Source organism: Pecten maximus, chromosome 1, assembly GCF_902652985.1.
Source record: "Pecten maximus chromosome 1, xPecMax1.1, whole genome shotgun sequence".
Classification (NCBI taxonomy): domain Eukaryota; kingdom Metazoa; phylum Mollusca; class Bivalvia; order Pectinida; family Pectinidae; genus Pecten; species Pecten maximus.
This window is the reverse complement of record NC_047015.1, coordinates 16613614-16628882: the sequence shown is the minus strand read 5'-3', so window position 1 is coordinate 16628882 and position 15269 is coordinate 16613614. Positions and strand designations below refer to the sequence as shown.

Below are 15269 nucleotides of genomic sequence, written 5' to 3'. Positions count from 1 at the left end.
AAAAAAAATGAAGTGGGTGCAGAGGATTTGCGGTGAGTGCATGCAGGGTCACCAAATGGAGTACCTCTATATTTTGCAGGCCGTAGAATTATAATGTGGAATTATGATTTCTACGTTTGTGACAGCATTGACGCACTGTTGTAATGTTGTATGGTGGCCTTAGGCGACAGTGCGTGGAACAGATTTATAAACGAGTCAGTGGAATAGGTATATTGATACCAGTCAGTCTGGCCATGCATCGTAGAATGGTCCCGCTGGGGCCACCTATTGGTAACTTCTATATGAATTTTATATATTGGTTCCAGCACCTATTCTTTTACAAGGTATTGCCATCAAGATTCAAATTAGTTCAATGCTACAAATCAATACCCGATTGTTTGCAGTTATTGAATGTGGACGAACAGATGAAATGAATATCATACAAGCTCAAATTACAATATCACTTTCTAACACTGGCTGTAATGTTAATGTCTAAATTGTATTATTGCTACTGACCTCCAACCAGTGCTAAAGTGATCAGAAAACTTAGTGCACTGCCTTTTGTACTATAGATAATGTTGATTAATAATGTCCACTTCCATGTGTAAGATTTACATGATGTTTTTACATTGACACTATGCTGCATAGAGACGCGAGTTCAAGTGGTATTGTCTAATAAACAATAGGAATACGTTATAGCTTGTTTTGTTATGTTTTCTGCCATGTGCCATGAAGCTGTGATACCATACATCATTTACACACTGAAGAATGGGAATCATAAAACACATTTTTTTCCGAGAAGTGAAAAACTGTGCATATTGACAGTAGTACCTCTATTGTACAACCACAATGGTGTCTCATGGTAATGAATGCAGGTTTAGCATGGTTTTCTGTGAATGTATTGTTTTAGTATTAACAAAATTACAATAAATAGTTTCTGTCGGTAGGTATAAAAGGTGGAATATATATATTTTACATAATTTGAAAATAATCTTAGCAGTTAGAAAAGGTGGAGAGAAAACAAGACCTCTGGCATACTCCATTGTTAGAAGGCAATTCTCGAGGTATGACCGAGTAGTTTCAACAAAAACATTGGTATAGACTAAGTGTATCAAGTTGACATATCTTATTACTAATATATTCAAGGTCTGATGAATGAATAGTCGGGGGTAAGTTTGGCTTACCTGGTCCGAAGGACTGGTGAGCTTATATCATGGGACAGTGTCTGTCTGTGCGTCTGTCCATCAACATCTCCTTTAAACCGCTACTACTGGTAGTCCAGAATGACTGAATGGATTTTGATGAAAGTTTGTTTGGAGCAGTATTGGGCAAAGGAAAGGAGATCCAATATTGTATAAAAGAGAAGTGTGGCTCCCCAGGAGGGGCATGAATTGATATCAGTTCTGAACAACTGAATGGACCTAATCCTTTCATTCCTGCAGGGTTTTAAAATTTGCTAAATTAGCCCTTTTGGACCCACCCCTATGGCCCCAGAGGGCAGAGACGCATTACTTATACTTAATAACCCTTTTCTGTAAGGATGATTCTGACCAGAAATGGACTCAATCCTTTCGAATTGGTTTTTGACCTTTTGGGCCTGACCCATTTTATACAAGATTGGTTGCACTCTACCCAAGTATGCATAAGACCAAATTTGGACAAAATCGTGTCATTTCTACAGAAGGAAGGTTTTAAAGGATCTGACAAATGCCCCTCCTGCAGATCCACCATTTATAAAAAATTTCCTCCAGGATGCTCCCGGGCCATAAATCCCTCGGGGTCAAGTATTTTTTCCAATGGCAACTGGAACAAATAATGCTAATCAAGAATTCCACGAAAGTGGATGTGTCGCCTGCCCAGCAAACTAGGAGATGAATTTAAAAAAAAAACAGCTTGGATATTCATTTTATCTATTCCAAGCTTAATTTGTATGATTTGCCGGATGGATTCCCATGCAATGAATGAACTCATGAATGATACAGTGCATTCCTCTTTATATATCATGTTGCATATGTCAGACAGAAACATGATATTAACAGGTATGTGACATTAAGAAAACATATTTTTTCCACTAAATCTAGTGCATTCCCATCTCCATAACTAAAAGTAAGCTATTCATATATATGAAGATGTTTCAATCTCCACAAATCAAAAAAGTTTCATGCAAAATTGAAGTGGTTTTCATACAGAAACCAGTATAAGCACTACATTTCATGTATATGAAATTTTAGGTTGATTGACCCAAAGGGAACTGGACAGATTTTCTGTTTATTTACAGTGGCCTTGACCTTCAAACCTGAAAAGCAATCCCAATCAAGCACTTTTGATAAGGGAGCACTATACAAAGTTAAATGAGTTTGATTGGCCCAAGGGAACTCAAGTTATCGCAAGCAAACCTATTTTCTATTTATAGTAACAATGACATTTGAACCTGAAAAGCAATCTAAGCAAGCACTTTAGGTAAGGAAGCACTGATGAAGTTTGAGTCCGATCGGCTAAGGAAAACTCAAGTTATCACATGGAAACAAATTTTCTATTTATAGTAACACTGACCTTGACCTTTGACCTTCAAACCTGAAAAGCAATCCCATGCAACCAGTTTTTATAAGGAAGCACTATACAGTTTGAGTTTGATTGGCCCAAGGGAACTCCAGTTATCGCACAGAAACCATTTGGCAGACCCAGACATAGTGTTACTATACCTATATGTCACCTTTTTCAGAAAAATGTGATTTCCCTATATAAACTATAGTAAAGTTTATCCCCTCCCCAGGGGGAAACGTGAGACCCCAGGATCGTGAAATTCAGTTTTAGTAAAGGTTAAGACCTATCTATCTGTGAAGAGTATTCAATTCTACCATATCTGGGAGTTGAGAGGAAGATTTTTGAAATTGTAGTCAATTTGACCCTATTGGCCCCTGGGGGGTCAGGACCATTTAATTCACAATTTTGGTTGACCTTTGGCCATGGAGGATTCCTGCCAAATTTCATTGAATTTGGCTCAGGGGTTTTGGAGAAGAAGTTGAAAATGTAAATTGTTTACACTCGCACGACAGACAAAAGGTGATTAAAATTAAGTCACTTGAGACTTTGTCTCATATGATCTAAAAAAACAAGCAAAAGGTCATTTGCGACTTTTTCTCAGGTGACCTAAAAAAAAAAAAAAAAAAGCCAAACCTTACAAATGAGCGTTTTATAGATATTCAACATTTCTGTAAGCCAAGCAAATATAGTTGTAAAAGAAAAGAGTCGCATCATAATACATGCATGTATATTTTGCTTCCTACATGCACTTGCGAGGTCCAAATGTCATCCTCAAGAGATGGGCAAATGGCTTCTTGAAGTTGATGATGGAGGATATACACAATGGAGCCCTTGCTGACCAATCGGTATTCCTGTTTGCTTTTAATTTCCTTTGGAACCAATAAATGGTACTGGGTGGCAGATCAAACAAGAGATCCCAGAGGGATCTTGGCGCCCACCATTGAATGATCTTCATAGGTTCCATGTCAGATTGATCTTTTCTCTACTTTTCCCTTCATTTTACTAATCTGTGCAAATTGAGACATCCCTCCAGTACTTTTCAAACAAGGGAATCCTAGCTATATAAGAAATTTGAGATTTAACGATAATGGCTGTTTGTTTGTCAGGTTGTTTTCAGGACAGACTGGTCCAAAAATGCAATACAAGGGACCAAGGGGAACCTACTTATGAAATTTAAGAAAGATCCATTCAGTACTTTGAGAAATAGCGATAACAAACTTCAATTGTCAAAATCCAAGATGGCTGCCTGTCGGCCATGTTATTTTTAGATCGGTTTCAAAATGCAATATGCATAACTAGGCACCAAGGGGAACCTTCATATGAAATTTGAGAAAGATCCATTCAGCACTTTCTCGGAAATAGCGATAACAAACTTCAATTGTCAAAATCCAAGATGGCTGCCTGTCGGCCATGTTGTTATCCGATTGGTCTCAAATCGCAATATGCATAACTAGGCACCAAGGGGAGCCTACATATGAAATTTGAGAAAGATCCCTTCAGCACTTTCTCAGAAATAGCGATAACAAACTTCAATTGTCAAAATCCAAGATGGCTGCCTGTCGGCCATGTTGTTATCCAATTGGTCTCAAAATGCAATATGCATAACAAGGCACCAAGGGGAACCTTCATATGAAATTTGAGAAAGATCCCTTCAGTACTTTATCAGAAATAGCGATAACAATCTTCAACTGTCAAAATCCAAGATGGCTGCCTGTCGGCCATGTTGTTTTCCGATTGGTCTCAAATCGCAAAATGCATAACTAGGCACCAAGGGGAACCTACATATGAAATTTGAGAAAGATCCATTCAGTACTTTCTCAGAAATAGCGATAACAAACTTCAATTGTCAAAATCCAAGATGGCTGCCTGTCGGCCATGTTATTTTCAGATCGGTCTCAAAATGCAATATGCATAACTAGGCACCAAGGGGAACCTTCATATGAAATTTGAGAAAGATCCATTCAGTACTTTCTCGGAAATAGCGATAACAAACTTCAATTGTCAAAATCCAAGATGGCTGCCTGTCGGCCATGTTGTTATCCGATTGGTCTCAAATCGCAATATGCATAACTAGGCACCAAGGGGAGCCTACATATGAAATTTGAGAAAGATCCCTTCAGCACTTTCTCAGAAATAGCGATAACAATCTTCAACTGTCAAAATCCAAGATGGCTGCCTGTCGGCCATGTTGTTTTCCGATTGGTCTCAAAATGCAATATGCATAACTAGGCACTAAGGGCAACTTCCATATGAAATTTGAGAAAGATCCCTTAAATACTATCTCAGAAATAGTGATAACAAACTTCAATTGTCAAAATCCAAGATGGCTGCCTGTCGGCCATGTTGTTTTCAGATTGGTCTCAAAATGCAATATGCATAACTAGGCACCAAGGGCAACCTTCATATGAAATTTGAGAAAGATCCCTTCAGTACTTTCTCAGAAATAGCGATAACAAGAATTGTTTACGGACGGAGGGACGGACGGACGACGGACCACGGACGCAGGGCGATTTGAATAGCCCACCATCTGATGATGGTGGGCTAAAAAAAAGAAAAGTATTTGTAATATAACTGAATGAGTGCTTTGCCATAATCACTGAAATATCTAGGCAAGTCCAATGGGCCCTCTTGATGTTTTTGAGTTAGAATTATTTCAATTTACAGGTCTGCAGTTTCATTTCCAGGGATTTTCATACATTGTTAATAATATTTGAAATGTAATCAGCAAGCGATACTGTCAGTCAATAAGTCAACTGTTTGAATGTAACATGAACCACAAATAATACACTTTCTTGAGGCATTCAACGATTCAATACTTGAGTATATGATTTGAGAATAATTCTCTTATTTTAGGTGAGCAATCCTATTTTAATACGTAGTCATTGAAAGTCCATTCAGCTTTAACCACAACTTAATAAATAAAACAAAATCATAATTGACATCTACAATCGTTTATTACCACAGAATACAGTTTTTGTATTCTTTTATTGGTGAATACACACGAGTACTCATCCCAAACCAAAATAATATCTTACTCTGAACGCAATGATAATCATTAGATCACTTGCACAATAAACCTATTCAGTAAGATATTGATCATTTTTACTAAATGTAGATGCAACCATACTCCATTCACAATTGTTGTCCTTATTGACCCTCATTCATGCATTACTACCTTAACCTTCTTTCGTTCACCAACACACGGTCCTTCCTTTATCTTATACATGTACTATTTGTCCATCTTATGTTCTTGTCAACAAAACAAACCAACAAATACAATACATCGTAATATAGTGTTGTGAGTATACCACACTGACCTCTTGTAGAAATTTAAGAACAATAGAAACAAAAGCACACAAAAAATGTAAATTCCTTCAAGTTACAATAAATAATTCCATAGTTAAATATTTTTGTATTAAGTTAGGAGTATGCGATTTGACATTTCCAGTGGTACCTCTTACATGACATTCTATATACTTACAAATAGTGTTATTGTTATTTCATTAATATCAAAACACAGTGGTTCAATTGTTGTACAATTGCATATGCATACAACAATTATGCAACATACTAATGTCTCAAATGCGATTCCATTGAAATCTCAAAAAAAAAAATCATTTATTAAAGCCGAGTTGCATTGAGTTTCTAAATCTGATTTACAGAGTAATCTGCTCATAACTACCTCCTGTAAGCTATATTTATAATTATACGGAAATAAAATGGAGATACTAAATTGAAATTAAGGATGTGGTACATTTCATTTGGTGTGAATATTTGATTTCCCTTTTCTGTTTTTTTTTTTTTTTTTTTTTTTACAAATCTGCTTCATTGTATCATATATAAATGTAACAGATACAATTCGTATGATTTTTATTATTTATTGTATAGATGCAAATACAGACTGTACACTTTTCATGAAGAAACTATATTGATATTTCTTTTTACTTTGAAACATCAGGTCTGAAAAAATAAATACAATGTATTATCTAAATTCTTCAATTAAGATAATCTACAAAACAAGCATCACTTTTAATGCTTATAATGTAAATTGCATCTTATTTCAGCGATATTTTTGTTTTGTGAAGAGTTGTAAACATTTCAGGGAATATTTATTCTTTATATAACTAATATCTATAAGGAAATGTAATCCTTTCAACTTTGGTTTCATTTATACTAAAAATGATCTGCATTTCAATTTAGAAAACAAAAGCATGATTTTCTTGAAATGTTATTTATGATTAATACTTGAATTTGTAATCTATTCCTACATTTTACCAGGTAGATGCTGCTGTTGTTGTAGTTTTTGTGCCAAATTGTCCTTCAGTATTGGGTTAAACATACCAATGTTACTTTTCTAGCCTTACTTTATGGAAGCAAGAAAGTTAAAGGATTACAAAAATTCTAATTTTTTCTTCAAACATGTTATACAAAGTTCATCATTTAATAACCCAAATGTATTTCTGACCATACATCTCCCGCATACATATTGTAATTGCATGAATTATCTTTTTTAGAAAACCCATTTCACAAATTATCAATTTGAAAACAGGTGCCTATGTAACAGTATATAACAAAAATATCTACAACACAAAGTTTGACTCCCACCCCCATTTGATTTTACAGTGTTTGTCTGTTCTATTCAGGCTACCAACATCAAGTTGAAATAAAATCTATCTAACAGGTATTATGCAACTTAGAATAAACAAAAACACACCTTGCTGAATAAAACATCAAATTACAAAATATTTATTTGAACTAGTTTATTGTAATATATTGAAAGAAATATTTTCAAACAGAGACAAAACAATACTAATTTTGGGTACTTGAATTTTGACAATGAAAGTGCTTACATTTTATCGTTTATGTTAAGTTATTTTGGAACAACAAAAAAGTACTTCATGCAGATGCAAAATGTATTGGAAAAAGTTTATCCATTAAGGGGGAAAAATGACTACCCAGGTATGTACCAATTGTAGAAATTAGAAAGCAATGTATGGAGTTAAAAATGACCTGTACCAAGAATGAAAATATACATATTACTTGACTACATATATGTATTTACTATTTTTCATAAGACTTCATGACAAATGAATTTATCCAGAAACAAAGGTCATGTGAGTGAAAACAATTAAATGAATTGCTGATTATTCCAGTTGATCGTCTTGTCATCCTGATGTTTGATTATTTCATGAAAATATTTAGTATCACTCAATGGAAAAAAATTCATAATATCCAAATCAATACCATACAAATTAGATGTTAACATTCTTAATTTCAATTACATCATTTTTGTTTTGTTTTGTTTAAACAATAAGTTTATAGTAACAATTTACAACAAATAATTACAATTATCTTAAGATAAAACATTCTAAAATGGAATTCCATAACAACAGATCTCCAATACTGCATCAGATATATACCACGTAAAAATAAACACACACACTCTGTTTCATGCAATCTGAGCTTTCCACCTCAGCATTATACCCGAGGACAAGCCACATCACTGAGTTCAGTTTACACAGTAAACCTTTGGAACAATCTCCTACACAGAACTATATATAAAATTAAAGACTTTTTAGCTCTTACTTTTAATAATATGCAGCAATACAAATCAAACAGCATATTTGGCAGACTCTGTATAAAGGAACACTAGCTGTGCATGACATACAGAATAAAATATACATCACAGACATTATAACTCTCTCTCCTGCTGACAAACTCAATTTGTAATAATGTATGTTGGAATGTGAATGGGGATACATATTTTTGCAGTTTTAAGTGTGTACACTTAGATATGCATTATTTTTCACTCATAACAAAAAAATAAATGCATGCATCATTAAGAGAATATATGAATAAAGGAGACAATTAACATTATGGTGCTAATTTTCACACTGTATTTGTTCATAATTGTTGAGTGTAATTTAACTCCATCAAATTTAATCTAAATGATTTTTTTTAAATTTCCAAACGAAAAAGGAATATTCAAATTAAATGCAATGAAAGTTTCTATAGCTTTCAATAACAAGAAACACTAAATGTCTATTGTGGAAGAAAAATGACATTGAACCTTTGAAAAGAGTTAAATATCTTGTAATGCAATTCAAAGATAATATTATAAATATAAATATATATATATATATGTATTCACATTCACCTGTAACTGCTATAAAATTGTGGATAATGAATTTGAAAACTATTTGGCATAAAGTTAACAAATGAAAGGTTCCTTGTATAATAGTTGAAATTATTTTTACAGTCTGACAGAGGAATTCTATATAATAAATACATCATAATGGAAAATTAAGTGTAAGCTATCTCATAGTTAAACAGACAAGAGAAAAAGAGAGAGAGAGGGAGAGAAAAACAACAATCTGTAAATATGTTTTGACAAATGATACATCCCCATTCACAGTACAGTAGTTGTGTATCTGAATACATTATCTGATGATTTTTCCTTATACTTGTAGGCAGCAATGAAATCATCAGAAAATTGTGCACTATTTAAGTTTAATCCCTCCAGCTGAATCGACTTCTTTTCCGTGATGGGGAGTCCATTAACACGTCTGGGGAGGATGTCCTCTTTCGTGATGAATCATAATTTTGGGAAATTTCATCCATTATAAAGCGATTCAGTTCCTCCATATTATTATTGCGAGGCAGTTGTGTACTTGGTGTACCATGAGGCCTATTGTAGTCCACACTGATGTTTGACATTGCACCGTTTAGTCCTGTAATACAAGATTTAAAACAATGTATTAATGCATTGATTTTCAGTATTAGTCTTCGTCGCGGTCAGGTTCTATTATGTGTGTGATATACTGGTTGCGAATCGATCACAGAAATGAATTTAATTTTGAGAATGTTATTCTTTCCAATGAAAAATGGTGAAAACAAAGCATGTATTCATTAAAGAAAGTCAGAGATTAACCTATGTTAATATAAACATATGGGAAAATCTCCAGTTGGTGAAATTTTCCAAGAAGCAACGTCCTGCTAAGTTCATATGTATGTATGCAGTTATTCGTCTACTAGGCTCCAGGAGGATCCCGAGCAGATACAGGGCCCTCTTAAAAACATAGTAAACTAGAAAATGCCCCCGCTGCCACTTGATAGTATTTTCATAATCAACCTTTGTATAAAGTTTGATGAAAATCTATGCAAGAAGGTAGTTACTGGGTCTTAGAACTGAAATTGTTAATGATTTTCTATATTTAGCAACAGTGACATTGGCCTTGGCAATGTTTGGTGACCATCTTGAATCCTATACCAGTCTTTTTATTTAAAATGAATATTGTCATGTTATCATCCCTCCCACCAAGTTTAATTGGGATGGACATCAGATAGAACAAAAATTATTTCTGGATATGATTTCAGCCGATCAGAGGCTGTGGCAGCCATCTTTGATGCTTGACCCTTAAAAACGAATAAGGTGCACAACAATACAGCATGCCCCATTAATTTTTCTTATCAGGGGTAAAGTGTACCCCTCTACAGAAAATTTCAGGGGTACAGGCTGAAATCAACGGGTACAGGCAAAAATGCATTTTTTGTACGTTTTTTTGGCTGATCATCATCTCCAGATGTGGTTTCATTCACCAAGTTTCGTTTGATTGATGATGATGACTTCGGTTGAAAAAAATCGTTTAAAGATCAATGTTTTGATGTAGCCATGTTAACTTTAGCGTAAACGGGAATGATGTCACGCTGTACGATCGTAACATATGATTGCGAAAGATTGCGACCTAGATGAGATGCAGCGTAACATTATTCAGGTTAGGAAATAACCGAGATATGTGGGTCGCCATATATATATCAGCCAATCGAAATGCAGGATTCGCCGGAACCGGAAGCAATTGTGGCTGATAAAACATTGCGAGAATGATCGAAAACAATTCATAATGTGTTGTACTGTATCTTATCGTACTTTCTTCTGTCGACTATTTATAATTTTAGTTTTTATACCCGATATTACGTGTGTGCATTGTACCCCTGTTATCAAAACTTTGTACGTGCATACTAATTTTGATGCGTGAATCACGTACAGTTGTACGTGATGGGGCATGCTGACAATATATAGCAGGGACATAAAATTGTAATTTCTCCAATCAGATTAGATGTGTCTAACTACTCCAATATGAATTAGAAGTGTCCCTATCTACTTCCTTCAGATTAGAGGTGTACAAAATGATTTCAAGACATTTTACCTTGAAGGGCAATGGCTTCTCTAAATGCTTGTAGATCTGGTTCTGGTGATGGCTCACATCCTTCTGCACCAGATACACGTGGGGAATGAGACCTCTCCAATCCACTAAGCCTGGAGGAAGATGTATGGCGAACTATTGGACCTGACAACCGATTTCTAGAAGGAGGAGACTTTCCACAAAGAAAGGCAAGCAGATCTTCTCTACGTATATGCCTTCTCCTCTTCTTTGCCCATGCAACAATATCCTTTGTTCTATGTTGCCGTCCTCTTTGAACACCGACATCTACACATCGTCTGAGAGAATCTACACTATCTGTAATAGATTATTGACAATTGTGAAGTCTTAGAATATGTAATAAACAAAACAGCTTTCATTTCATTTTTGTGAAATTTACATGAACTGTTAAATTTATAGAACAAGAGGCCCAGAGGGCGTCGGGATCTCAACTGCTTTAAAGATAAAACCCAGAAACGAAGAATCCCTAGGGGTGTGAAAAGTCCCTTGAAGTGGGGGAAAATCCCTAGGCCAATTATTTGTGATTGTGTTTATCTCTTGATGCTCAACAACACTTTATATGGTTATGGGGCGAGGATCTCAATGGTTTCAAAAATACAAGTAGCGATTTAAGTAAATAGGCTTACTTTTATTGGACCCTACCCCTCACGCCCCAGGGTCAAAGTCACCATTTATGAAAAATCTGTTCTCCTTCCCCCATCAATGTTTCTGACCAAATTTGGTTTAAATCTATTTAGTACGTATATGACAATTACTGATTTAAAATCTGTTCCCCTTCCCAAAGGATCTTTCTGACCAAATTTGGTTCAAATCCATTCAGGACTTTTTGACTAGAAGCGATTTGAAGCAAATATTGAAGGACGACTGATGAAGGGACGACGGAAGCTGCACCATGGCAAAAGCTCACCAGCCCATGGGCCAGGTTAGCTTAAAAGGAATGTAAACTAATGGCTAATACCCCCACCACCCCTCATTTGCAACCATGGCCACCAAATGAAATTATTGTTCTGGAAAATAGCACCATTGAATTTGCTTTCCCTCAAAACAATTGAATAACCATTTTCAGCTTAATCAGAATTCCCTATCATGTTTTCATAGTAACAGCTGTGGAAGCACATGGGCCCCGTTGTTCAAAAGGTGATTAGGCTAACAATAATCAATGTTAAATAACCAATTCAAAATCCTGATAAAATGAATTGTGGTAAAAGTAACTGGACAAAAAATTGTGAAACTACAGCAGTGCAGTCAAACCTGTCTATACAGACCACCAAGGGGAGCTGAAAAATGATCACTATAGACAGGTCAAGATTTTTGCACCAACCAGTTTACGTGAAACTGCCATAAATTAGTTGTCTTTGATCATGCTTTTATTACTACTACTTCTGTTGTGACAAAGACACTTCTTAAACATATTAGTATTATAAATGTGTTTGTTTGTTCTTGAAGTGATGTATCCTAGTTGCAATTATAACAGGTTGTGGGGGTCTTTTGTTTATATAATCAGGCATGAATTTTCAGGGGAATTTATGAGGGATGACTGCTGATTATGAGAACAGAAGATGGTGGACAGAAATCGCTTGTTATAGAAAACAAAGGAGCAAACATCGCCCCGAAATCACCAGTCATTAGTCACATTAGACAGGTGGTTGTTATACAATGGGGTGTTATATAGTAAAATCTCACGGTCATTATAGACAGGCGGTCATTTCATACGGGCGGTCATTACAGCAGGTTTGACTGTACTAGAACTTAAAACACTGACTTCTGTAAGATATTACCTTTATAAAGACTAGTTACAGATGCAGCAGCATTCTGAAATGGTATAAATAATGAAAGCCCACTCTGTCGATCTGAAACACAAGATGAAAAAAAATTAAATAGGCAAAATAAGGACATCATATACAGGTATGGAACAATATTGATAAACATTGAGTATCAGGGGTGTAGTACTGTGTATCTTTGCTATAGCTAGAATACTTGTAGCATCCACTTAAATCAAAATCTGTACCTGTAAATAAGGGGCGTGTGTGTATGACACAACATTCCACATCCCGGAAAGGTAGTGCATCATAGAAATCCAGGCGAACCAGCCATGGATACAGGTGTATACAAGAGGTCTCACCAAAAATTTGGTTCTATTATTGTCACTCTCAAAGCAATCTGGGTGACATATATAGAATGTCACCATATAGTTATTATGCAGGGGCGTACAAATTTTTTTCAAGCTGCTTGTCCCGGGAAAGTAGAGCTCAGAAAGCCACTTGCCCATCCAATCCATAATTGAAAGAAAAGAATATATAATCTAATTTGAATTGCAGTAATGTTTTGTATTTTTATTTTATTTTTTGTTAATTCCTGAATTTTAGACCCCTGGTTTAGGGCACAATATACATTTATCTGTTACCCAAATTGCATTTATAGATACAATAAATACAATCTAACAAGCATTTAATTGCTATATTTACATTAACTTTTGTAAAAATCTACCTTTCTTTAAATACATTCTTCATTTTTTACTCATTTCCGTGTACCCTCGACCTATCGCCACCCGAATCTACCGCCACCCTCGCATACCGCCACCTAGCTACACCCCTAGAACGGATTTCCCTTCTATATAATTCCCTCGTTAAATTCGCCACCCTCGCATACCGCCATCCGCCACGTTCATAACAATACAAACGTCCCAAATCCCTATATATTACCATCGACGATATCGCCATCGTAGTCCGTTTTTTCTGCAATCAAGGAACTCTTAAGTGTTCTATTTATAGAATTAGGGTATTTCCTTTTTTACAGGTAACTTAGTTATATGCTTGAATGAGTTTCTATCACTCAGGTAGATATATGTATCGATGTTTATATATGCGACATCTACACACAGGTATGGTTTGATTTGTAATAAAGCATGACTGATTTCTGCTCAATAAGTGTTCTTATTTATGGTATCGTCAGTCGAGATGGAAACTCCGAGACGAAAGCGTGTTCTTCGGACTTGATCCAGTGCCGCGTAATTTCCAATAAAATTCGACAGATTGTAACAGATGGCATGAGACAAAAGCAAATTAATGACTTTTTTCAGAAATTACATATGTAAATGTGTATTTGTAAGCTACGAAACGTACGGTCAATACCATGGTGTCTTATATGTTAACTCATTGTGTATTTATTAAAACGTTGGTACAACATTATCTTTTACTGTTGCAATTTTCATGATTAGATATGAAATGTGGCCATATATCGAGGGTAGACTGTATGTTCATTTGAAAGAATAGCATCTTTGAATCAAATTCAACAGTTCAAAAGCCTTGTGATGATGATCAACATAGCGCCAAAATGATATCATATTAATACAATTTTTTGCAATCATTATCCTCGCTGCATTTGATTCATTCAAAGCGCATAGCAAAACATTTCCATGATGCTGATCAAAGTGATATATCATTCATGTCATGTTTTCGCTCATAGATGCAGCCCAGATTAACATAGAGGCAATGGGAGACTGTACATGTGGTGTCAAATGTAAATATATATGAAGTTGTAATAACTCTTTCTCACTTGTTTGGGATGGGGTATTTTAGCCTAATTTTGGGGAATAAAATTGGTGAATTGGAAAAGATTTTTTCAGGAGTAAACCAAAAATTTGTGGAATTTGGCTTAAATATAGAACAATTTTAACTGGGAATAGGGCCCATCAATGGACCTCAAAAGCCCTAGACCTGTAGTGACTTCATTTGTAGCTAAGGTCTCTGCACAAAGTAAACAATTGCAAGGTATCACAAGTCTACAAGGGCTTTTTCAACCGATTATGCAACCTGTTAATTTCAAAATATGTTGATGTTTCGTGTTATGAACATATTTTACCAGTATATGTGCTATGTAACGGCCACACCCAAGGCAGTATCTTTAGACAACAGAAAAGGTTATGGTGTTGAATTATTTAAAATGGAATCCATCTAAATATTTAAGACTAAAATCTTGCGTTGAAAGTGAGTGTATTGCCCGCATATGCATAACAATATTACACAATGGGCTTCTTTCATAGTTGCTGTGTCGAGATATCATGATGTCAGCTGGAATTTAAAATTGTTGACGGTCACAAAAATTGAAATTACGCACTTACAAACAAACTGAAAGGTTAATAAATCTTAATATATGATGAAAAATAGGACCATCACAATATATAATCAAGACTTCAAGTACCTTTGTATAATTGTGCTATAGACGTTGCTGAATTCTGAAAATGAAAAAAAAGTTTTTGTGTTGCGTATTCCCTCTGTGCTTGAAGGGTTTCCGCCATATTGGGTTCTGCATCAAGTTCTTCCAAACACTCCTCTTCAAAGCTATTTAACCAATGTTCAGACGACTGTTCGGTGCCATTATCTTCTTCGTGTGCCATGTTGGATACTAAGAGTCAAAATTACAGCAATATAGAAGAAAATATTTCACACATCAGCATAAATAATCCGTCCTTTCTTGCCAAACTGCCAAAGTTTCCTATCAACTTATGACGGAAGTATTCGTTTG

The 15269-nt window shown here is 35.2% G+C and overlaps 1 protein-coding gene across 1 annotated transcript; it reads right to left on the bottom strand.

The window, feature by feature from the left end:
• Window positions 1-5458: 5458 nt before the first annotated feature.
• LOC117326233 (UPF0472 protein C16orf72-like) lies at window positions 5459-15266 on the bottom strand. Its single transcript, XM_033882900.1, has 4 exons — window positions 14946-15266; window positions 12524-12595; window positions 10731-11042; window positions 5459-9254 (listed from the first exon to the last, which is right to left on the bottom strand). The coding sequence occupies exons 1-4, from the start codon at window positions 15139-15141 to the stop codon at window positions 9034-9036; spliced, it is 801 nt and encodes a 266-aa protein (XP_033738791.1). The 5' UTR covers window positions 15142-15266; the 3' UTR covers window positions 5459-9033.
• Between the last annotated feature and the right edge of the window lie 3 nt (window positions 15267-15269).